We start from the raw sequence: 23,792 nt of genomic DNA on the forward strand, positions 1-23,792 counted from the left end.
AATTAAGTTAAGTTTGTGACGCAAAGTGTTGGAGTAGCTGAATGAATAAGTAGCTTTGTATGGTCCAAATTATTTGTTCAGGGTGGTTGGAGGAATATGGTAAGGTTGGTGTTGCTTTTTGAAGTATATGGTCTGAGAGCCCAGTCTGAAAAAACAAAAAAATTCTCGGCAGTAATAAGTTCTTAGTTAATGTATTTATAAGGATAATTTACTGGTAATTTATTGAAAACGATGCTACTTTGGTGTTTTGACACTGGGTTTGGCAAAATTTTAAAGGGTAATTAAGCAGAGGAGTTCTGGAATTGTAGCACACAGTGTAACAGAAGAAAAATATATAAAAAATACATAAAAAAAAACAAAAAAAATATATATATATTTATTGTGAGTACTGAGGTGCAGTCAAGGAATAATGCAATTACAAATTTAGTGAAAAGGTTAGTAAAAAATAAATTAGGAAATAAAACTGTTTCACAAGTTTGGCATGACCTGTTATCAGCATGGACTGCCTTTCGGAACAACAAACTATTGCACAGCACACTTACAGTGAAAATTACGGTGGCATAGGCATGACCTGTTTAAATACATGGACTGCCTTGTTTAAAAGTGAATATTTTAAGTACAAAATAAATACAATAAAGAATAAAATAATGTGTTTTTTTTTGTTGAAAGAATAAAAACATCACAAGCAAATCTAACAGTGAATATGTAGTAAGAGAAATGGTGGTTAGCATGCATAAATAAGTATAGGTGCTTATCTGTGTGTGAATTATTATTTAAGGTTAGGGTGAATAATTTCAGACAATAGATGGTTTTTGAGTTTTTTATTGAAGGTTTTGTTTGAACAGTTTAGCTTAATAATTTTATCAGGTAATTTATTCCAGATTTTAACACCAATGTACTTAATTGATTGTTGTGTCAAGGTTTTGCTAAAATATGGGGTTGACAGTTTAGATTTGTATCGGGTATTTTGGGAGTGAATGTTGCTTGGGTTAGAGAAGAAATTATCAAAACAAGATGGGAGGGAGTTTTTTAGGTATTGAAAAACTATAGAGCTAGTTTCAAGGGTAAAAAGATCTTCAAGAGATAGTAAATGTGTGGGCAAAGAAGTTTTATCTTGGTTGGTATTATAAGAATAAGAAATCATAGTAAGGTATTTTTTGCAAACATGTTGAATTTGGGATTGAATTTTCAAACTACCATGTTTCCAAATGGGGATACAATAACGGATATGACTTAAAATTAGAGTATGGTATAAGGAGATTATTGCATTTTGGTTTAGATTTGGCCGAATTCTTCGAATAACTCCAAGGTTTTGTCGAATTTTTTTAAGTATGTTTGTCATATGTGATTTCCAAGAGAGATTTTGGCTGATGGTAAGTCCAAGAAATTTAATTTCATGAACTTTTTCAATGACTGTTTTACTTATTGTCAGATTTTTAAGTTGTTTGATGGATTGGTTGTTACTTGGTTTAAAAATTATATATTTGGTTTTTCCAATATTGAGGGATAGTTTGTTTGCAGAGAGCCAGTGCTGTAAATTAGCTAGTTCATTATTACCATTTAAAATTAAGTTCTCAGGGTTTTTATCGGTTAAAAGAAGGGTGGTGTCATCTGCAAACATTACAGGGGAAGATTTTAGCAGGAAGTTGGGAAGGTCGTTTATGTAAATTAAAAAAAGTAAAGGTCCCAGACTTAATCAGCAGCATAAGTATTTGGCATTTATAATTTATAATATTTCAAACTGCCACAGGCAACTCGAGACTTGGTCGGGGTAGCAGTTGTTACTCTATGTTTAGGTCGCGCATTCGACCTTCTCACATTAAAAATAAAGATATATACATAAAAAATATACATATATATTTTAATAATTTTGAGGTTTGGTTTGATAACTTTGCATACATTGGCGTTTTTTTATTGTTAGTCTTAAATCTATCAAGTGCTATTGATTTTATTAGAAATATCTTTGAAAATGTTGTTTGCTTAAATAGAATACATATTAAATGTTAAATAAATATTGGTTAAATTTTAATGTACTGTTTTTCAGTATGATTTATTTTTTGGATAAAAGAGATTTATAGTTTTTCTGTAAAACAATTGAACTATGTCTTGACAAAAATTGTAACATATATACTGCCATTAAAATCAACCTATTTCATTAATATTTTTTTAAATTGTAGATGTACCAGAAAATGTAATAATTGGAGCAAAATATTCAGATAACAACTGGGTTTGGCCTGATCAAACTCCAGTTAACTTCTTTACATTACCACAAACTCCTTCTAATTTGTGCACAGAATTTCATTATGAAAATGGTTCTTGGAATCTAATACCAATTAACTGTGCAGAAACTTACAACTTTGCCTGTCAATACCAATGTAAAAAAACTTTATAAATTCATAATAAAATATATTTAAACTTCTAATTAATATTGTTGGTAATTTAAATCAAACTTATATTTTAGTGACCACACAACCTTATCCTGTACAATGTGATGGTAACTTTATTAATGTAACCTGGAATACAAATATATTGTCACTTCAAACAATATATTCTAATTTGACCTTAAATGCACAAGTAAGTTAGTAAAAAAATGTTGTTGTTAAGAAGTTAATTTATTTTATTTGCAATTGGAAACACTGGATAATAGTTTCAACTTTTATAATACTTTAGGTGGATATTTTAGTATCTGGCTCACGGAGTGTAATTTTATCAAATCACTACAGTTATTACCAATCTTATGCTGTTGTTAGTGGCTTAACACCAAGAACTACCTACATAGCAAAGGTAAACATTAAACATAAATTTAAGTAAAAAAATGTTTTTGTGAATATTATTTTTGCATGTATCATTTTAAGTGAATTTTAATACAATTTTTGTGTATTGTTTGTAGGTAACAGTAATACTAGGTAATTGTAGTAGTCAATCAGTAACATCAAATTCGAGTGTTACAACCAGTTTTGGAATTCCTGATGTTATAACTTTATCTTATGTTGATTCAACTCAACCTAATTGTATTATCAAGTGGCCAATACCAACTAGTTATGTGGATGACATTTTGTCATATGAAGTTAGGAATTAAATAATGGTGTTAAAAAGGAATTAAATAAATGGTGTTAAAAAGGAATTAAATAATGGTGTTAAAAATTTAAAATAATCTTAGGTAGGGTTTACAATGATATTTTGTTTTGAATTTAGATTGAAGGCCAAAGCAACACAAATACATCATTGATTACCATTAAACCCAGCTCATTAACTACAATGGAAAATGAATACTTTATGGGAATACCTTTAGATGTTCATAATTACAACAAAACTGTTTCATTTCGGGTAATTTAAGAAAAAACTATGTTTTTTAATACAATATGATCAGAAGATATTTTATTTTTGTATAAACTGTTGTTTTAGATAAGAGCAAGTTCTTGTGAGGGTTTTGGAAAATGGGGAATTGTAAATGGAACTTGTGTTTCACCAATTAAAATAATAGAAACAGGTTAACTTGTTTGTTTTTTGTATTTTTTATTTGCTGATTTTTATTATGTAATATACTTAATGGTCCAGCATAACATTGGGTATACAAATATAACTATTTCTTATTTTTTAATTTTATTTGAACTATTAATTAAAACTGTTTATACAAACAAATAAAATCCATTATTCTGATTTGTTTTATATGAAACATTATTGATGTTGGCATTTTTGGTATCCAATAACACATTGTCGGTTTTGGATCTTAATCTATTCGACTTGTGTTGTTACAGCATCAAGTAGTAAACTAAATCCTGAATTTTAGGGTCTTATCCTTTTTTATTGTTGCATATATTGAACTTGTTAGTTTCTTTTATGCATTTGTAAAAAAGAAAATTAAAAGCATGAATTGTTTTTAAATTAAATTTTTAGGTAGGAGAAATGGTAAATCTGGATCTGTTGTGTCTAAAGAAGCAATAATTAGTTCTATTGTTGGAGTGGTTGTAGTGTTAGTTATTATTGTGGTGGTTATTTGGATGGTGAAGAAAAGGTAAAAAAAGTTTTTTTTTTAATAGTTGTAATTAACACTAAACTAAAGATAAGTATCTATTTATAATAAGGACGTAAATTTAAAATAAAGTACATACATCAATCTAAAATTAAATATTAAATCGCGTTATTTTAGGTTTCAAAAAAATGAAATTATGCAGAGGTCTTCACAATCTGGTAATTTTTTTTAACCAAAAGTTTAATTTTTTTTTTAATAACAATGTAATGCTCTGACCTCTGAGTATATATTTAGTTGTGTTTTTATGCATATCGAACTTATTTTAAATTAGGATTTATTTGTAATTTTATAGGTACTGGTATTGAATCTCCATATGCTAATGTGGTTAACACAACTGCATTAAATCAGGTTGGTTTTGGTTTATTTAAATTCAAAAAACATTTTGTCAAAAGAAAAATAACTTAGATCCTGGTAAATAAAAGGCATTCAAATGTTAAACACTAAATTATTGGCACCAGAAATGTTTTATTAATATTATAAACAAAAATTTGCTTAACTTTTCTTAGATTTAACTTTGCGCTGTAATGTTGGGCAAATTTGTAAAAATGGGTTATTTTGTTGGCCTGCTTTTATAGTAACCCTTCCATTTTTGTTTTTTTGCTTGCTACTATAACAAACAGTTTTTTTAAAACAAATTTCTAATTTTTTAGAATTCTGTTTATGAAAACTACCGCTAACCTTAATAGCTACATCAATTTCAGATATATAAACATGTAAATATTTGATTTTAATTATAATTTGGAAAATATCTGAATATGTTAATATTTGAGTTTTTTGTAGGGCTAGTTTTTCACCTGCTTTTTGAAATGCAACTGTCCTAATAGCGCTTAATAAATTGTACTTCTCATAACTTATTTCTGTATAAATATTTTCTTTTAATTTCTTTTTTTTTGTTTATTATATTTCCTGTCAATATTTTAATTGTTCACGTTTTTTCAACGTTTACTGCATTTTATAGTAATTTGAAACTTTTCCCAGTTCAATTTGTATTGAGACCCAAATGAACTTTGTTAATTATATTTTTTATATTAAAGTTACAATATACCGAAACTCTTACGTGCTTTACTTATCTACTAGCTAACTAGCACCGGTTTTATTAGTAATCTAAGAATACGTAAATTGCCTTCGAAGCGTTTAAATATTAAAAAAAGGGTAGAAATCAATATACTTTCCTTGTTATTTTATTTTTACAGCTAGTAGAAGGTTTTGTTCACATTATTGAAAAAATTTTAAGATTTTTATTGACTCATGGATGTTACTTACGTATTACAAGGAAGTATAGTTGGTTACATGCATAAAATCTCTATTCAGACAATACAATGTTCTAACATATTACACTGTGAATAAATGTTTATTTATAAGTCAGTTTAAATGTTTAGAATGATATTAAATAGTAAAGAAATGTCATTTTGTTAATATATTGTAATATTTGCCTAATTTTTTCTAATTTAGCGTAAGAAATAATAGTTCGGTGGTGTTTAAAGGTTTCCGTAAAAGATAATACGTTTTCATTATGATAGTTGGATAAACAATTTTATAAGGTTTTTAGTTATATATTATTAAGTCAAAAAAATATATAAGTTTTGTTTTAAAATCAAAGTAAATTCGTAGGTTTTATTTTTGCCTTTACGAGATACAGTTTGAGAGATTTTTTTGCGTGCATCTTATATATACATTTTGGTCAACAACATTATTTTAAAATCTTTTTTAAATTAAGAATTAAGTTCTAAAAAGTATATTGAGTAGTTAGGTAAAATAATATTGTGAGAAAGTTTGTTGCTGCAAAAAATCCACAAGATGACACTGCTGAGTTGTTTTGGTATATGGTTTCACAGAATGCTATTAACACGGTTTTTTATTGTGGAAGAGCGTGCTGTTATGACGTGTTTTGAGCTATCCGTAAACGCCGGGCTCAAGGGCGAATAGTGCGACGTTGGTGCGGCTCGAACCCGAAACCCTTCGGCTCGTAGTCCGACGCCATGACCGGTTCGCCGCACTACCGGACTTCGATAAATCATTTGACTTTGACCACTTGGAGTAATGACCACCCCACCAATATTGGGTTTTGCTTGATGTTATCAACAATCGAGTTAAAAACATAGTTTTAAAACATAAAATTCCATCTATTACTACGTTTGCTACGTTTCTCAATATCTTTAAACCTTTGAAACATACGGCAACTACGAATGATATTGAAATTTCGCCTACTGGATAGAATATAAAAGTATAAAAATAGAATATAAAAGTATAAAATATAGAATATAAAAGTATAAAAAGTATAAAACTGACTGTATTACACTAATTATACTGTTTAGTAGTGGGTGATGAGGGTATTTTTTGTGTTGTTAAAGCCATATTTAGGCAGTTGGGGTTAATTAGCTTACGTTTTAACAAAATATTTTATATGTTTTAACAACATCAACTTACCAAGCATTAGTCTTTTTTAAATCTTTGTATTTTTTCAAAACATTGGCTTTTAATTTAATTACTTTTGCTGTTTTAATTAGCTTTTATGATTTAATTGTTTATTTATTTTGAGAAAAATGTTGTACTTTTAAACCCTAATTAGGAAAAATTAGTAATTCACAAGCAACTACATGAATACTTTGTTTATAAAATTCTTATATCAACTATTGTTATATTCTATTTGTTCCTTATTGTTTTTTTGTATTAACTTTACAAATGATGAATGACTTTAAGTTGCAAGCCTTCTCAGGCCGTGCATAGATTACGCAAGTTATTTATTATTTCAAAATTAAGGTTGGTTGCCTAAAGATATTTTTTTTAAAAGTTGTTAAATTGTATAGCTCTGCGATTCCCCCAAATGTGGATAAAGAGTTGTATAATTTTTGTTAGTGGGGTCTGCTTTCGCGTTAACTCTTATTACGTTTTAAATGTTTAATGTCATGTTGTAGCGTGGTCTTAAATCAGTAGCTAATTTGCTGTTGTTTTAACGTACAGGGTTGAATTAGAAAATGTTTATTCAGTTAAACCACTTTTCGTTATTTAAAGCAGATACTAATCATTATCCAGCAATATTACGTTTAAAAAATTGTACATAAAACCGCCATTCATATATGTATCGTTTAAATGTCATCCGAAATAGTAAGACATTCAACAACAAAACACTGCAATCGCGTGTTTTAATACATAAACCATTACGAATTTTTAACGATTAAGATTTGCGCGAGTATAATTTCTGATAGTGGAGCCTGCGTTCAGGCTAACCTTATTTAATTTTAAAGGTTTGGTGTTATGTTTTTGTGGAACAATATTAAACCCCCTTTAGGAGAATTTAACAAGACCAACGCAAGTGCACGAATACTTAGTTCTTAGAATTTTTATATCCTGCAACTATTGTTAGACTCTGTTAGTCACTCATTGTCTTTTGTATTAAGTCCTTCGTTGTCTTTTGTATTAACTTTAATGAAAAATCACTTAAAGTTGCAAGCCTCATTAGGCCATGCATAGATTACGCAAAGTATTTATTATTTAATTTTATAAGATGTTAAATTGTATATTATCACAACTTTTAAATAGCGTTTAAATACCAGTAAAGGCGTCTATTAAAATAAGGGTTGTGTAAATATAATATTTGCATAGGTTAAAGATGAACAAATTGCGCGCCGTGAAGAATTTATGTAAATAACACTTTTTTTAAAATAAATATGATCTTTGCTAAAAAAAGTTTAAGGCTTTAGTTTTTTTCTTGACGCCTTTTATTTTCTACGTATTTGTGCACAAGTTTTGGTTTTTATTTTTACTTAAGTTTAAAGCGAAAGCAAAAAATATTTTCCGCTAAATAGCATTTCCTTCGTATCAATATTTGTTGCGTTATCTTACGAACCTGCATTTTAGGTGTAAAGGTGGTTGTAAAAACAAAATATAATTAGGTGGGTTTACTAATGTTCGTTATCGTTTTTTGACAAGGCTTTATTTGCTACCTTATATCAATTTTACCTTCTCGTTACTAATTGTAAAGACAATTTTTATTTTTGCGTCATTTGTTAAAGTGTGGCTAATGCGTGTTATTTTTCTTTGCTGTCACTAATAAGACATATTATTTTTATTAGAAATTATGTGTTAACTAAAGTTATAGCAGTTTTATTAGATATCTTGAAATCGTATTAACCTTGCTATGACTTTGTTGGATCGTCTTTGGGTCTATATGCTAATTCTTTTTTGTATTTCAACGTGTAGTAAAGGAGGTAGGTTTGTATACCTTTGTAGTAGATTCTACTTTTGTAGTGTTTTTATGCATTGGCAATAAAAAACGAACTCCTACAAAAGAAATTAATTTTTTTATACACATTTTTTTATACACGTTTTTTTTTATAAATAACTTGCACGAAAAATTAGTTAAGGGCTCAACTATCTTTGTTTATTTTCAGTTTATTATGATTTTATATACTTATATAATAATATTCAATTTAAAAAAAACTATTAATTTGGGGAGGTTCCCCTCATTTAAAGCACGTGGTGATAAAGATTTCGACTCTTTTTTTTATTATTTCTCTTTGCGATGTAACAAAATTTATAAAAGTTATCTATTATAATTAAAGAAAAAAATTAATAATTATTATATATATTAATTAAGCTTGTAGTGACAACGTAGTTGGATTTGGGGATACTATATACAGTTTATCAGACAATCAACTTAATGTGAAAAATGCTGAAAATTTTTGTCAAGAAAATGGTGGAAATTTGGCTTTAATCCGAGATCAACAAACAAATGATTTTATTGTCAATTTTCTTAACAACAAATATAGAAATGGTAAGTTCGAATTTATGTAAACTTAACAGTTTGCACTCATTTATTGTAAATTATAACTTTTTTATGTAATAATAACTAATAATATTTTGTGATCTTTAAAATAGTAATGATCAACTTTAAAATTCTTATTACTTAATAATAAGTGTACTTTGATAATAGTTCTTGCATTTTATTATGTACAAATTTTATTTTACTTATAGGTTTGCAAAGAGTGTGGATATTTTACAAAAGAGTAAAAAGTGGAACTAATTATGGTCGAGGATACAGATATGCTTTATCACCTGAAGAAATAAATGGTTGGATGAGTGCTGGACGTTTGGGAGATATTGCTTATGTTGATCTTTATAATAGGTTTGTAACTGGCTGTGGTGGTTAATAATAGTATTAAATAATAACTGTGATTCGGAATTTTAATAAATAGAATTAAATATATCAAACTGTTTTGCAAATAAGCTTATTAAATTTTAGTTCAAGACCAGGATTTACACAACCTCTTATATTTTGTCAATTTCGAAAAACAAGGTAGAGTATAACTGTGGGACCCAGACCGGATCATTGTGGTGATGTCCCTGCTGAGGGTAAATCTATATATAAAATAATTTTTAAATGTTAAAAGTGAACTAAATTAAAATTCATATTTTTGCATTTTTTTTGTAGTAAATACGCAATATTTTGTGGATAAACAATACTTAACAGGCAAAAACATCACAATAACAATTTAAAATAATAAATATATTATAAATTTAAATCTGTATGTACAGGACGAACTGTTTTTGACTTTCAATATTTTGGATCCCGAAATAATGTTAGTTCATTGGTAAGATATCTTTTAAATAGAGAAAGTCAACCTTATTCCACCAGGTTAACTGCCACTGATTATTCAAGTCTTGGTATTGAAGGATTTGTGGTGTTACAAGGAACTACCTTTGTTCCAGGTGATAAGTGTTGTTAAAAACTATATTAATAATTTATTTTAATTTATAATGTCAAATATTAAGTGTATCACATGGTAGCTAATTAAGTTCCTTTAATTATTTTACTTTAATTATGAGTTAGTAATTATTCTTTTCAAGCACATTTGTATGTTAATGCATTTTTAAATGACAAAACTTTTTGCCTAAAATTTTTGAATAAAAAAACTTTGACATTACAATTTAAATTACCATAGATATACCGGACACTCGAGTTATAATTGGAGCAAAATATTTAAATAACAACTGGTTTTGGCCTGATCAAACTCCAGTTAACTTCTTTACATTACCACAAACTCCTTTTAATCTGTGCACAGCATTTCATTATGAAAATGGTTCTTGGAATCTAATACCAATAAACTGTACAGAAACATACAACTTTGCCTGCCAGTATCAATGTAAATAAATTTTTTAACTTATAAATAAAAAAATATTCGAATTTCTTAATAATATTGTTGATAATTTAATTTAAACTTATATTTTAGTGACCACACAAGCTTACCCTGTAGAATGTGATGGTAACTCTATTAATGTAACCTGGAGTATAAATTTATTAACACTTCAATCAATCTATTCTAACTTGACCTTAAATGTACAAGTAAGCTAGTAAAAAATTGTTGTTGTTAATTCATTTTATTCGCAATTGGAAACACTAGATAATAGTTTCAACTTTGATAATACTTTAGGTGGATATTTTATTTTCTGGCTCACAGAGTGTAATTTTATCAAATCAATACAGTTATTACCAATCTTATGCTGTTGTTACTGGCTTAACATCTAGAACTACCTACATAACAAGGGTAAACATTAAACATAAATTTAAGTAATAAATTTATTATTGTATATATTCTTGTATATTGTTTGTAGGTAACAGTAACACTAGGTAATTGTGGTAGCCAATCAGTAACATCATATTCAAGTGTTACAACCAGTTTAGGAATTCCTGATGTTATAACTTCATCTTATGTTGATTCAACTCAACCTCATTGTATTATTAAGTGGCCAATACCAACTAGTTATGTGGATGACATTTTATTATATGAGGTCAGTCATTTAATATATTAACCTTTTTTAAATGAAAATAAATGTTTTAGTTTTTTGTGTTTTTATTTTGACAATATATTTTAGTTTATAAATTATTATTTTTAGATTGAAAGTCGTGGTAATGATATAAAATACGCGAGAAGTTTTGATTCTAAGAAATTAAACAAAATGGAAAATTTTTATTCTACTGGCATACCCCTCAATATTTTCAATCCTAACTCAACTGTTACATTTCGTGTAAGTTATATTTTAGTGAATTGAATTTTTTTATTATAAATACAATTTGTCTCTAATATTTTATTTGTTTTAGATAAGAGCAAGATATTGTAAGGGTTTTGGAGAATGGGGAAATGTAAATGGAACTTGTAAACCAGGTTTATATATTATTGTATTTTTTTTGGCTAAACCTAGTTATGGAAGATTAAAGTATTACATACTCTTATCTCTAATCATGTCTAGGTATGCATCCAATAAATGTCTATAAAGGGGATATAATTGGATCTGTTGTTGGTGTATTTGTGTTTATTATTCTTGTTGTGGTTGTGGTTATATTGATAAGGAAACAAAGGTAAAATGTCTTATCTTGTAATAATGAAAATTTTTTTTATATATATTTTTTTTGTTAAAACGAAAGTAAAAAATTGATGAAAATTATTGTCATTATTAAAAGGACAATTTTTAAATTACTTGATATTTATTTTTTAATATTAGGTCTTCAACTTTAACAAAAGAAGCACCTCGAACTGCCGCATGACCTGGTATGAATTTAATTAAGTTTAGACAAAACAACAAAATAATTTTTTTAAATGACTGTAATTTATTTTAAATATAACTGCATTTGATCTTTTTATCCACTTTAGTCATTTTATTATGTTGTTTTATCTGTTAATTTGACTAACTGTTTTTCTTATATTTTATTTTTGATTTTAACAGAGTTAGTACTGTTAAGACCTAAATCATGTGCAGGTTACATTTTTTATTTTAATTAAATATGTATTAATTTACAGGTGCTGCTTCTGTACCATTAGCAGAACCTTCATATGCTAATGTAATTAACACAACAGCAGTGATTCAGGTTAAAAAATATTATATTGTTACGCATTTGAATATTGTCCTTCACATTAAAATAGTAAAAGTTTTTTGTTTATAATTTAAGTATAATAAAAATTAAAGAATGGTTACCACCAACTGTCATGAGTGATTTTAAACTCAAGAAAGCAAAAAAATTTTTGCTTGATAAAAATGTTAAATATTTACCTTTTAACATACATTTTATATTTATTTATTTTTCTTTTAGAATTCTGTTTATGAAAACCAGCACTTCAAGTAATAACTTAACAAGTTTAAACTTCTGAATAGGTATAAAAGTTTTACATTGTAATATTACTTTAAATAAATATTTGAACAATTTTTAAATAAATTTTTTTTTGAATTTAGTTTTTTTGATTTAGGAAAATTTTAACATCACCAGATTGGTCTAACAATCGCCTAGTATAAGGAAATGGTTAAATATATATCTTAAAAACCAAAATCACTTTATTTTTCAATAAATAATTTTAATATATAAAATATTTCATAAAAATAACCCTTAATTTTGAATTTGTTTTCTTTTTGATTTGATTAATTAATCACTTACTTATTTATGCCAGTTATAGTGTTTTTAATTTTTGTAGTTACATTTTTGTTGATAGCCTAAGTATGTCAAATTGAATAATTATAAATAAAAAGCCACAATTTGGTTTTATTTTTATTTTAATACCCCCTTACTTAATTTTGTTATCCTACTAGACACTAAAGTGGTTGTGGTATGAAAGAAAAAAACTTTCTATTTAAAGTCTTTTATAAAATTGTATAAAAAACTGTAAGTGTTGATTGTACCTTTAATAGCCCAAGCAGGAAATGTTAATAACCCACACACACCAAGATTTCCTTTAAAGCTTTTGTGCTGTTAATGTTTCGCAAAATGGCTGTCTCTACTTATTTTACCCAATTGTTAGGTTCTAATTTTAAATTGTAAAAATAATTTGTAAACAATCTTTATGTTTATCATTATTGCGAAAATTCTAATTTTATACAAGCTTTTGTTGATGATGTAACTTTCTTTTATTCTTAAGGTCATGACTAATAATTGTTCTTTGCATAAACTTTTAGATTGATGAATCAAATAAACACAATTAGAAGAAAGTTTTTGAAGTCTTTTGTTTGTTAAACAGTATAAAATATATTTTGTATTAATCCAACGTTTATTTTAGTTTTCTACTTTACAATTCATTTTAGTAGGCCATGAGCTAAACTGATTTTCATTTTAATTACTTTTCTTTAGGAATTGTGCATAATATTTTGTAGGTATAGTCTTATTTAAGCAGTCAAGTAATTAAAATATGTGCTTATTTAAAAAAATATATTTTTTTGTATTAAACAAACTTATTTCATGTAGGCAGTCCAATGTGAGGAATGTGTCTAATAAAGTTTAAAGTATATTTTTATTGTTGCGGCTTATAAGTATATAAACTTTGATTATAAAAAAAAATTAAGTTCTGTTTTATTGATTACAAGGTAAATTTTAAGTAACTGTAATGGCGATATATAGCCTTTTGGTCTTAATACTGATTATTTTATGTATTTCAGCTTTAAGTAAAGGAGGTAAGAAATTTTTAGAAAAAACTTTTTTGTCCTAACTTTTCGTCTTGCCGCATACCTGTAATTACAAAACAAACCTTTACATTAATAACCTATCATATTGTGTTAATGTTTATTTAGCTGCAGTGACGGCACAATTGGAATTGAAGATACTATATACAGTTTATCAGACAATCAACTTAATGTGGAAAATGCTGAGAAGTTTTGTGGGGAAAATGGTAGAAATTTGGCTTCAATCCAAGATCAACAAACAAATGATTTGATTATTAATCTTATTAACAACAAATATAGGGATGATGGTAAGTCACTACGTAGACAAATATTAAACTTTAGATAAATGTTTTTATTATGATGTGTGCATCACTAATTATAATTAACAGACAACAGAAATATAATTTCTTTTTAACAAATCTGCTACCTTTTTTGTATTTAAAACAGTAAAGATAACATTATTGTGTCAAGTAACTGTAATAATAGCTTTAAAAGGGGCAATATATTGGAAAATTATCTATTACTTTTAATAAAAATTTTATTTTTGTGATTGTCATAATATTGTTTATTAAATAATTAGTTTACAATGCCACTAAGATTATAAAATGCAAAAAATTATGATAAATTTTGTGATAGGTTTGCAAAGGGTGTGGATATTTTACAAGCAAGTTAACCATAAAGGTAATATAGGCAGAGCATACAGATATGCTTTATTACCTGAAGAAATAAATGGTTGGATGAGTGCTAGACGTTTGGGAGATATTGCTAATGTTGATCTTTATAAAAGGTTTATAACATAATAGACTATACAACACTAAAAATGTTTCTTTCTTACATCTACTAAAATAAAAAAAGAACTTAAATTTCTAGTTCAAGACCAGGATTTACACAACCTTTTACATTTTGCCATTTTCAGTTTGAAAGATGGGGGATAAATGTGGGATTACCACATAATTGTCATACTGAAGCTGGTGTAGGTAAGTATATAGCCTGTTACAATTTTTAAAATGTTAAAGGTAGTTTTAAGCAATTTTAGTTTGTTGATTTTGGGTAGTAAATACAAAATATTTTTTTAGATAAACAATTTTAAACAGTCAATGAAACAATATCTGTTAATATCATATTAAATATAAAACGGAATTGTATTTTTATACACAGGACGAACCGTTATTGACTTCCAACTTTTTGGATCTACCAATAATGTCAGCTCATTATTAAGATATCGTTTGGGAAGAACCAGTCAACCTTATTCCACCAAGTTAACTGCCACTGATGATAGAAATCCTGGTGTTGCCGGCTTTACAAATTTGGAAGGGATTATGTATGTTCCAGGTAATATTGTTTTAAATTTTGTGTTTTAAAATGCATTTTTTACCTACTAAGCTACAAGATTTTTGTTAATAATTACAAATCCCTTAGGTCTGTTTTGTTGTTTTTTTTTCGGATATTTAATTGCTAAATTTTTTTTTCATATATGTAGCATATAAACTTTTTGTTTTTTTTATTTATTTATTTTTTTTTATATATCTTTATCCTCGATGTGCAAAAGTCGATATGCGACTTAAACATAGAGTAACATCAGTTACTTCGTCCCAGTCTCGAGTTGCCGGTGGCAGTTTGGGATATTATAGATTATAATTGTCCAGTAATTATGCTGCTGATTAAGTGCTGGCTCAGCAGGAGTTCATACCGTTTATAGCGCCTTACTCAAGGACGCTACAGCATGAGACCAGTGGGGATTGAACTCACGACCTCATGGTGGTGTAGCAAGTGTTCTTACCACTACACCACGCTGCCGGTTTTTAAAAAATCTGTATTTCTGATAATAGGAATAGACAGCCTTATCATAACATAACTAAATTTCAGTAAGGTAAATTAATTTGTGGATTTCGTAAGTACTGTTTTGCATTGTTTGTGAATACTGTAATATTATGACAATAATGGCCACTTTGTGCAATCACCTATATATTTAACATTTGTTGATTTTCTTTTTTTAGATATACCAGATACTCATGTAGTTATTGGAGCAAAGTATTCAGATAACAACTGGGTTTGGCCTGATCAAACTCCAGTTAACTTCTTTACATTACCACAAACTCCTTCTAATTTGTGCACAGCATTTCATTATCAAAATAAGACTTGGAATTTAATACCAATTAACTGTACAGAAACATACAACTTTGCCTGCCAATTTCAATGTAAATTTTTGTTAAATATTATTTAAAAGTTTTATTAAACACTGGACTCACTATTTAATTGTTTTTTGTTAAACTTTTATATATATTTATCATTCAGTAATCTTTGTTATATGTTTGTAATAAGAGATTTTTTTTATGTTATGTTTGTAATAAAATTGTCTTTTGACATTTAGTGACTACACAAGCTTACCCTGTACAATGTAATGGTACCTCTATTAATGTAACCTGGAGTACACATTTATTATCACTTCAATTAATTTATTCTAACTTGAACTTAATAACAAAAGTAAGATTTTAAAATTTATGATTACTTTATGTTGCAATGTTTATTGTTTATGTGAAATTTAAAAAAAATACATCGATTTTGTTTTAAATTTTTTTACAGGTTGAAATTATAGTGTCTGGGAGGATACTAGCTATAAACCCATTCGATTATGACCAATTTAATACTGTTTTAGGAGGTTTAACACCAAGAACTACCTACATAGCAAGGGTAAGATTTAAACACTGTTTTATGTTTTTTACAAATTAGAATTAAAAAAAGAAACATTTATCGAATGACAGTTTATATTTAAACAAAATATAGTTTTCTTTTTAGTTTTTAAAGTTTTTTTTGCATTAGGTGACAGTAACACTGGGTAATTGTGGTAGTCAATCAGTGACATCAAATTCAAGTGTTACAACCAGCTTTGGAATTCCTGAAGTCATAACTTCATCTTATGTTGATTCAACTCAACCTAATTGTGTAATTAAGTGGCCAATACCAACTAGTTATGTGGATGACATTCTTTTATTTGAGGTAAAGTTATAAATAGCCGGCAGCGTTGTGTATTGGTAAGAACACTTGCTACACTACCATGATGTGGGTTTAATCCGCACTGCTCTTATACTGTGGTGCCCTTGAGTCAGGCGATATAATCAATATAAACTCCTACTGAGCCAGCACTTAATCAGCAGCATAATTACCGGGCAATATAATTAAAAAAATCTCAAACTCATAAAAGGCAACTTGGGACTGGGTCAGAGTAACTAATGTTACTCTATGTTTAGGTCGACTAGATGTTTATTATTAACATCCTAAAATTTAAAGAGTCAACGTCAAAAATTTTTCTTAAAAATTTTATTTGGTTTAGATTGAAGGTCAAAGCAACACAAATACATCATTGATTACGATTAATTCCAGCTCATTAACTACAATGGAAAATGAACACTTTATGGAAATACCTTTAGATGTTTATATTTATAACAAAACTGTTTCGTTTAGGGTAATTGTTTTTAAATTTAGAACAAACTTTTTTTTTAATACAATATATTTAGAAGAAGTTTTATTTTTGTATAAAATGATTTTTTAGATAAGAGCAAGTTCTTGTGAGGGTTTTGGAGAATGGAAAAATGTAAATGGAACTTGTGTTTCACCAATTAAAGTAACAGAAACAGGTTTACTTGTTTTTTTTGTCGTTTTTTTTTTATTTGCTAATTTTTGTAACGTAATATACTAAATTCTAACATATATATTCTTATATTTGTTTTTAAAACAAAGCATGCCAAAACATATATATGTTTTAGGTGTAAACGGTTATCAGTCTCGAAACACTATTCCTCAGGGAGCTATAATTGGATCAGTTGTTGGTGTAGTTGTGTTGATAATTTTTGTTGTGGTGGTTATTATATTAATAAGGAAAATTAGGTAAAAATTTATGTTGTTATAAATTAAAAATTTTATAAGAAAAATAAATAAAACAAAATTTTAATAATGTTTAATTCTTTATAAATTTTAGACCTTTAACATCATCAAAAAAAGCACCACGAACAGCTGCACGATCTGGTACAAAATTAATTAAGTTAAACCAAATTAACTAAATAGTTTTGATTTTTATCAAATTAATTCTAAGTTTATTTAAATTTAAATCCACTTGATTTGTTTCTAGTACACTTATTGTTAATCACTAATGCTTTAAATTATTACAAGTGCAGGTTACAAATTTTATTATAAATAATTAAACTTGTAACAATTTACAGGTGCTGCTTCTGTACCAGAAGCAGAATCCTCATATGCTAATGTAGTTAACACATCATCAGTTAATCAGGTTAACTTAAAATTATAATCAAAAAAGGTTATTGTTACACGTATAAATGTTGGCTTTTACCTTAACTGTGCCTAATTTTTTGTATTTAAAATAAAGAAAGAGGACTTAAAATTCCTAACATCATTAGTTATTTTTAAACTTAAGAAACATCAAAAGTTTAATAAAACTGTTAAACTTTCACCTTTTAATATACGTTTTATATTATTTCTTGTTTTAGAATTCTATTTATGAAAACTAGTACCTCAAATAATAGGTCCAGGAGTTTAACCTCATAAGTAGGTATTCAATTTTTACATTATAATATTACTTTAAATAAATATTTGAATTTTTATTTGATAAATATTTGTATGGTGTAAATATATGACTTTGATTTTTGTGTTTTTGCAAAACTTTAACAAGTTTTAAAAAACTTTAACAAAACTTTAACAAAAACTTTAACAACAAAACAAAAAACAAAAAACTTTAACAAAAAACTTTAACAAAAAACTTTAAAACTTAAACTTTAACTTTAACAAAAACTTTAACAAAACTTTAACTTTAAAAACTTTAACAAAACTTTAACAAAACTTTAACAAAACTTTAACAAAACTTTAACAAGGTTAAACAATCGTGTAGTAAATGGGATTAACTATATGTATTTTTCCAGATTTGTACTAAATTTTCTTTTTAATAATATATTAAATATTTTTATAATAATAAAAAATGCTGACCTTGATTTTAAAGTTTATTTTTTTTATTTTTTGGTTAGTGATGATTAGTTAATGACTTACTTAGTTATGGTTTATTAAATTGTTTCTTATTCATTTTTGCGTAATTTGTGATCTTTTACAAACATTTGTTGATAATGTAGTTTGTTTAAAAAAGTGTGTTTTAACACAGTCATACAAACTGTCATATTTCTATTAGCTATGACTGTGAATTGTCTTTTAAATTAAATTCAAAACTAATGAAACGATTAAACATTATTAATAGGCTACTTTTTTATTTATCCAGTATTTATTTATGTCAATAGATTTTCTTTAGGTAGGCTATAAGGAAAACTTATTTTATTTCTAATTTGTTATTGGTGGGAGATTAATGCATAATTTTGTGTGGGTAATGCCTTATTTAAGTGAGTAAATATGTGTGGGGGTTATTTAAACAAAATATTTTACTTTTATACTGAACCAACTTGTGTAATAAAGATGGGCTGATATAAGGAATGTGTCTAATAAAGTTTAAAGTATAATTTTTCATTGTTGCCTGCAAGTTGAATGTAATCTTTTCAATTAATAATAATAAGAAAAAGCTATGTTTTTGTTGATTTAGTAAATATTTTGTTTTACGTAGGCTATATGGTAACTAAAATGATGACAAATAACATTTCAACTTCATTGCTGATTATTTTATGTATTTCAACTTTAAGTATGGGAGGTAACAAATTTTTATGATAAGTTTTGCAATTGTTAGTTGATATTACAATTTCACACTAAATATTTTAGTGTATTTTTATGTTTTTTTTTGCTGTTTTACTTATATTTTTTTTGAATAATTAGAACTTAGCACTGCATTGTCTCTGTTATAATTCTTGGTTTGAAAGGGTTGTAATAATTTCTAGTGTAAAAAAGATTGTGATAATTGTTGGTTTTGAGAAAAATCTCAAATAAATATAAGTTGTTTGATAACTCAAAAACCCTTTTTTTGTCATTATTGATTTTGTGTTGTCATATACCTTACTTTTTTTGTCATTATTGATTTTGTGTTGTCATATACCTACTAAAATATTTATTATTGTTATATATTTATTTAGCATGCAGTGACGGTGTACATGTAATTGGAGATATTGTCTACAGTTTATCAGACAATCATTTGGATGTGGAAAATGCTGAGAATATTTGTAAGGAAAATGGTGGAAATTTGGCTTCCATTCGAGATCAACAAACAAATGATTTTTTTATTAATCTTATTAACAACAAATACAGAAATGGTAAGTCTTAACTCATAACTTACTTACTTTCTAATACATTTGTGATCTTTCCTTTACTTTTATAGAAATAGGATTCAATTATGTAATAAAGAGAAATTGGATGATTATGTGTAAAATAAATTTAATTAACATTGATAGGTTTGCAAAGAGTGTGGATATTTTACAAAAGAGTGGAGAATAAACCAACTGAACAGGGTAGAGGATACAGATATGCTTTATCACCTGAAGAAACAGATGGTTGGATGAGTGCTGGTCGTTTAGGAGATATTGCTTATGTTGATCTTTATAAAAGGTTTAGTGTTTTTAAAGTTAAAAGGGTTTAGTAAAATTTAAATGTTAACTTTCCTACATCTACAAAAAAAAGAACTTAAATTTCTAGTTCAAGACCAGGATTTACACAACCTCTTATATTTTGTCAATTCCGATTTACAAGGTGGTATATAACAGTGAGGGAAAGACCTGATCATTGTGGTGATGAGCCTGCTTTAGGTAAATATATATTAACTTTTAAAAAATTTTAAACTGGTAACAAAACACTATTTGTCAATAACAAAATAACAAATTAAATAGTTAATGATATAAAATATGCAAAAAGTTTAAATCTCTTTTATACAGGGCAAACTGTTTTCGACTTTCAATATTTTGCATCACCCAATAATGTAAGTTTATTAGTAAGATATCTTATATATAGAAATACTCAACCATTTTCTGCAAAGTTAACTGCAACTGATGATTCAAGTCTGGGTATTGAAGGATTTGTACACTTAGTAGGAACTATATTCATTCCAGGTAAACTGTTAAAAAAAAAAATAATTATTTTATAATGTCAAATATTAAGCCTATCAGTTAGTATCTAAGTTAATTCCTATTTTTTTAGTCTTTGTAAAGTTTTAGTTTTTTATTATGTAAGAGTATTCAGGCTATACATTTAGGTCAAACCTATGTAAAAATGAAACATTTTGGTAAAGAAACTAAGTTAGTAAATATTTTTTATAAAAATTATTTGTTTGTTTTTGATCTTTTTAATGGCATTACATTTTTCTTAAGAAATGTTTAAATAAAAATTTTTTTGACTTTGCAATTTAATTTTTTTTTAGATATACCAGACACTCATGTAATAATTGGAGCAAAATATTCAAATAACAACTGGGTTTGGCCTGATCAAACTCCAGTTAACTTCTTTACATTACCACAAACTCCTAATTTGTGCACAGCATTTCATTATCAAAATGGTTCTTGGAATTTAATTACAATTAATTGTACAGAAACTTACAACTTCGCCTGCCAATATCAATGTAAATAAACTTTTTAACTTATAAATAAAAAAGTACTTAAATTTGTAGATAAAATTGTTGGTAAGTTAATTTAAGCATATATTGTAGTGACCACACAAGCTAACCCTGTACAATGTGATGGTAACTCTATTAATGTAACCTGGAGTACAAATTTATTATCACTTCAATCAATCTATTCTAACTTGACCTTAAATGTACAAGTAAGTTAGTAAAAAAACTTTGTTGTTAATTTATTTTATTTGTAATTGGAAACACTAGATAATAGTTTTAAATTTTAATACTTTAGGTGGATATTTTAGTATCTGGCTCACAGAGTGTAATTTTATCAAATCACTACAGTTATAATCAATCTTATGCTGTTGTTAGTGGCTTAACACCAAGAACTACCTACATAGCAAAGGTAAACTTCAAATATAATTTTAAGTAATAAATGTTATTATTTTGTTCGTTATTTTTTTTAATTAATGTAACCTTATATTAAAGTAACAAATGATCTGATTCTTTTATACTGTTTGTAGGTAACAGTAACACTTAGTAATTGTGGTAGTCAATCAGTTACATTAAATTCAAGTGTTACAACCAGTTTTGGAATTCCTGATGTCATAACTTCATCTTATGTTGATTCAACTCAACCTAATTGTATTATCAAGTGGCCAATACCAACTAGTTATGTGGATGACATTTCTTCATATGAGGCTAGTCATTTAATATATTAACCTTTTTTAAATGAAAATAAATGTTTTAGTTATTTGTGTTTTTATTTTGAAAATATATTTTAGTTTATAAAATAATATTTTTAGATTGAAAGTCGTGGTAATGATATAAAATACGCAAGAACTTTCGATTCTAAGAAATTAAACGAAATGGAAAATTTTTATTTTACTGACATATCCCTCAACGTTTACAATCCTAACACAACTGTTACATTTAGTGTAAGTTATATTTTAATTAATTTTGTTTATTATAAATACAATTTGTTCCTAATATTTTATTTGTTTTAGATAAGAGCAAGGTCTTGTGAGGGTTTTGGAGAATGGGGAAATGTAAATGGAACTTGTAAACCAGGTTTATATTGTATTGTACTTTATTTTATTTTGGCTAAACCTAGTTATGGAAGATTAAAGTATTACATACTCTTACCTCTAAACATGTCTAGGTATGCATCCAATAAATGTCTGTAAAGGGGATATAATTGGATCTGTTGTTGGTGTATTTGTGTTCATTATTCTTGTTGTGGTTGTGGTTATATTGATAAGGAAACAAAGGTGAAATGTCTTATCTTGTAATAATGAAAATTTTTTTTATATATATTTTTTTTGTTAAAACGAAAGTAAAAAATTGATGAAAATTATTGTCATTATTAAAAGGACAATTTTTAAATTACTTGATATTTATTTTTTTAATATTAGGTCTTCAACTTTAACAAAAGAAGCACCTCGAACTGCCGCACGACCTGGTATGAATTTAATTAAGTTTAAACAAAGCAACAAAATAATTTTTTTAAATGACTGTAATTTATTTTAAATATAACTGCATTTGATTTTTTTATTTACTTTAGTCATTTTATTATGTTGTTTTATCTGTTAATTTGACTAACTGTTTTTCTTATATTTTATTTTTGACTTTAACAGAGTTAGTACTGTTAAGACCTAAGTCATGTGCAGGTTACATTTTTTATTTTAATTAAACTTGTATTAATTTACAGGTGCTACTTCTGTACCATTAGCAGAACCTTCATATGCTAATGTAGTTAACACAACAGCAGTTAATCAGGTTAAAAAATATTATATTGTTACGCATTTGAATATTGTCCTTCACATTAAAATAGTAAAAGTTTTTTGTTTATAATTTAAGTATAATAAAAATTAAAGAATGGTTACCACCAACTGTCATGAGTGATTTTAAACTCAAGAAAGCAAAAAAATTTTTGCTTGATAAAAATGTTAAATATTTACCTTTTAACATACATTTTATATTTATTTATTTTTCTTTTAGAATTCTGTTTATGAAAACCAGCACTTCAAGTAATAACTTAACAAGTTTAAACTTCTGAATAGGTATAAAAGTTTTACATTGTAATATTACTTTAAATAAATATTTGAACAATTTTTAAATAAATTTTTTTTTGAATTTAGTTTTTTTGATTTAGGAAAATTTTAACATCACCAGATTGGTCTAACAATCGCCTAGTATAAGGAAATGGTTAAATATATATCTTAAAAACCAAAATCACTTTATTTTTCAATAAATAATTTTAATATATAAAATATTTCATAAAAATAACCCTTAATTTTGAATTTGTTTTCTTTTTGATTTGATTAATTAATCACTTACTTATTTATGCCAGTTATAGTGTTTTTAATTTTTGTAGTTACATTTTTGTTGATAGCCTAAGTATGTCAAATTGAATAATTATAAATAAAAAGCCACAATTTGGTTTTATTTTTATTTTAATACCCCCTTACTTAATTTTGTTATCCTACTAGACACTAAAGTGGTTGTGGTATGAAAGAAAAAAACTTTCTATTTAAAGTCTTTTATAAAATTGTATAAAAAACTGTAAGTGTTGATTGTACCTTTAATAGCCTAAGCAGGAAATGTTAATAACCCACACACACCAAGATTTCCTTTAAAGCTTTTGTGCTGTTAATGTTTCGCAAAATGGCTGTCTCTACTTATTTTACCCAATTGTTAGGTTCTAATTTTAAATTGTAAAAATAATTTGTAAACAATCTTTATGTTTATCATTATTGCGAAAATTCTAATTTTATACAAGCTTTTGTTGATGATGTA

At 26.5% G+C, this 23,792-nt stretch overlaps 2 protein-coding genes and 1 long non-coding RNA gene across 3 annotated transcripts; all 3 read left to right on the forward strand.

Annotated features, from left to right (window-relative positions):
- Positions 1 to 3,201: 3,201 nt before the first annotated feature.
- LOC145750316 (uncharacterized) lies at positions 3,202 to 4,929 on the forward strand. The gene is made up of 6 exons (XM_082566316.1): positions 3,202 to 3,327; positions 3,406 to 3,490; positions 3,898 to 4,015; positions 4,151 to 4,191; positions 4,326 to 4,381; positions 4,684 to 4,929. Exons 1-6 carry the CDS (start codon positions 3,259 to 3,261, stop codon positions 4,708 to 4,710), a joined length of 396 nt encoding a protein of 131 aa, XP_082422442.1. The 5' UTR covers positions 3,202 to 3,258; the 3' UTR covers positions 4,711 to 4,929.
- Positions 4,930 to 11,282: 6,353 nt separating this feature from the next.
- Positions 11,283 to 12,890, forward strand: LOC145751200 (uncharacterized). Its single transcript, XR_014283715.1, has 5 exons — positions 11,283 to 11,390; positions 11,534 to 11,580; positions 11,830 to 11,897; positions 12,120 to 12,181; positions 12,274 to 12,890. It is a non-coding gene; the product is annotated as an uncharacterized LOC145751200 (long non-coding RNA).
- A 6,184-nt stretch (positions 12,891 to 19,074) lies between these two features.
- LOC145750873 (uncharacterized) lies at positions 19,075 to 23,792 on the forward strand. The gene is made up of 16 exons (XM_082566946.1): positions 19,075 to 19,151; positions 19,528 to 19,704; positions 19,843 to 19,996; positions 20,084 to 20,193; positions 20,320 to 20,493; positions 20,802 to 20,999; positions 21,087 to 21,199; positions 21,286 to 21,399; positions 21,518 to 21,694; positions 21,800 to 21,931; positions 22,001 to 22,064; positions 22,156 to 22,264; positions 22,409 to 22,455; positions 22,705 to 22,772; positions 22,995 to 23,056; positions 23,149 to 23,792. Exons 1-15 carry the CDS (start codon positions 19,085 to 19,087, stop codon positions 23,025 to 23,027), a joined length of 1,737 nt encoding a protein of 578 aa, XP_082423072.1. The 5' UTR covers positions 19,075 to 19,084; the 3' UTR covers positions 23,028 to 23,056; positions 23,149 to 23,792.

Source organism: Corella eumyota, chromosome 4 (genome assembly GCF_963082875.1).
Source record: "Corella eumyota chromosome 4, kaCorEumy4.1, whole genome shotgun sequence".
Taxonomy (NCBI): domain Eukaryota; kingdom Metazoa; phylum Chordata; class Ascidiacea; order Phlebobranchia; family Corellidae; genus Corella; species Corella eumyota.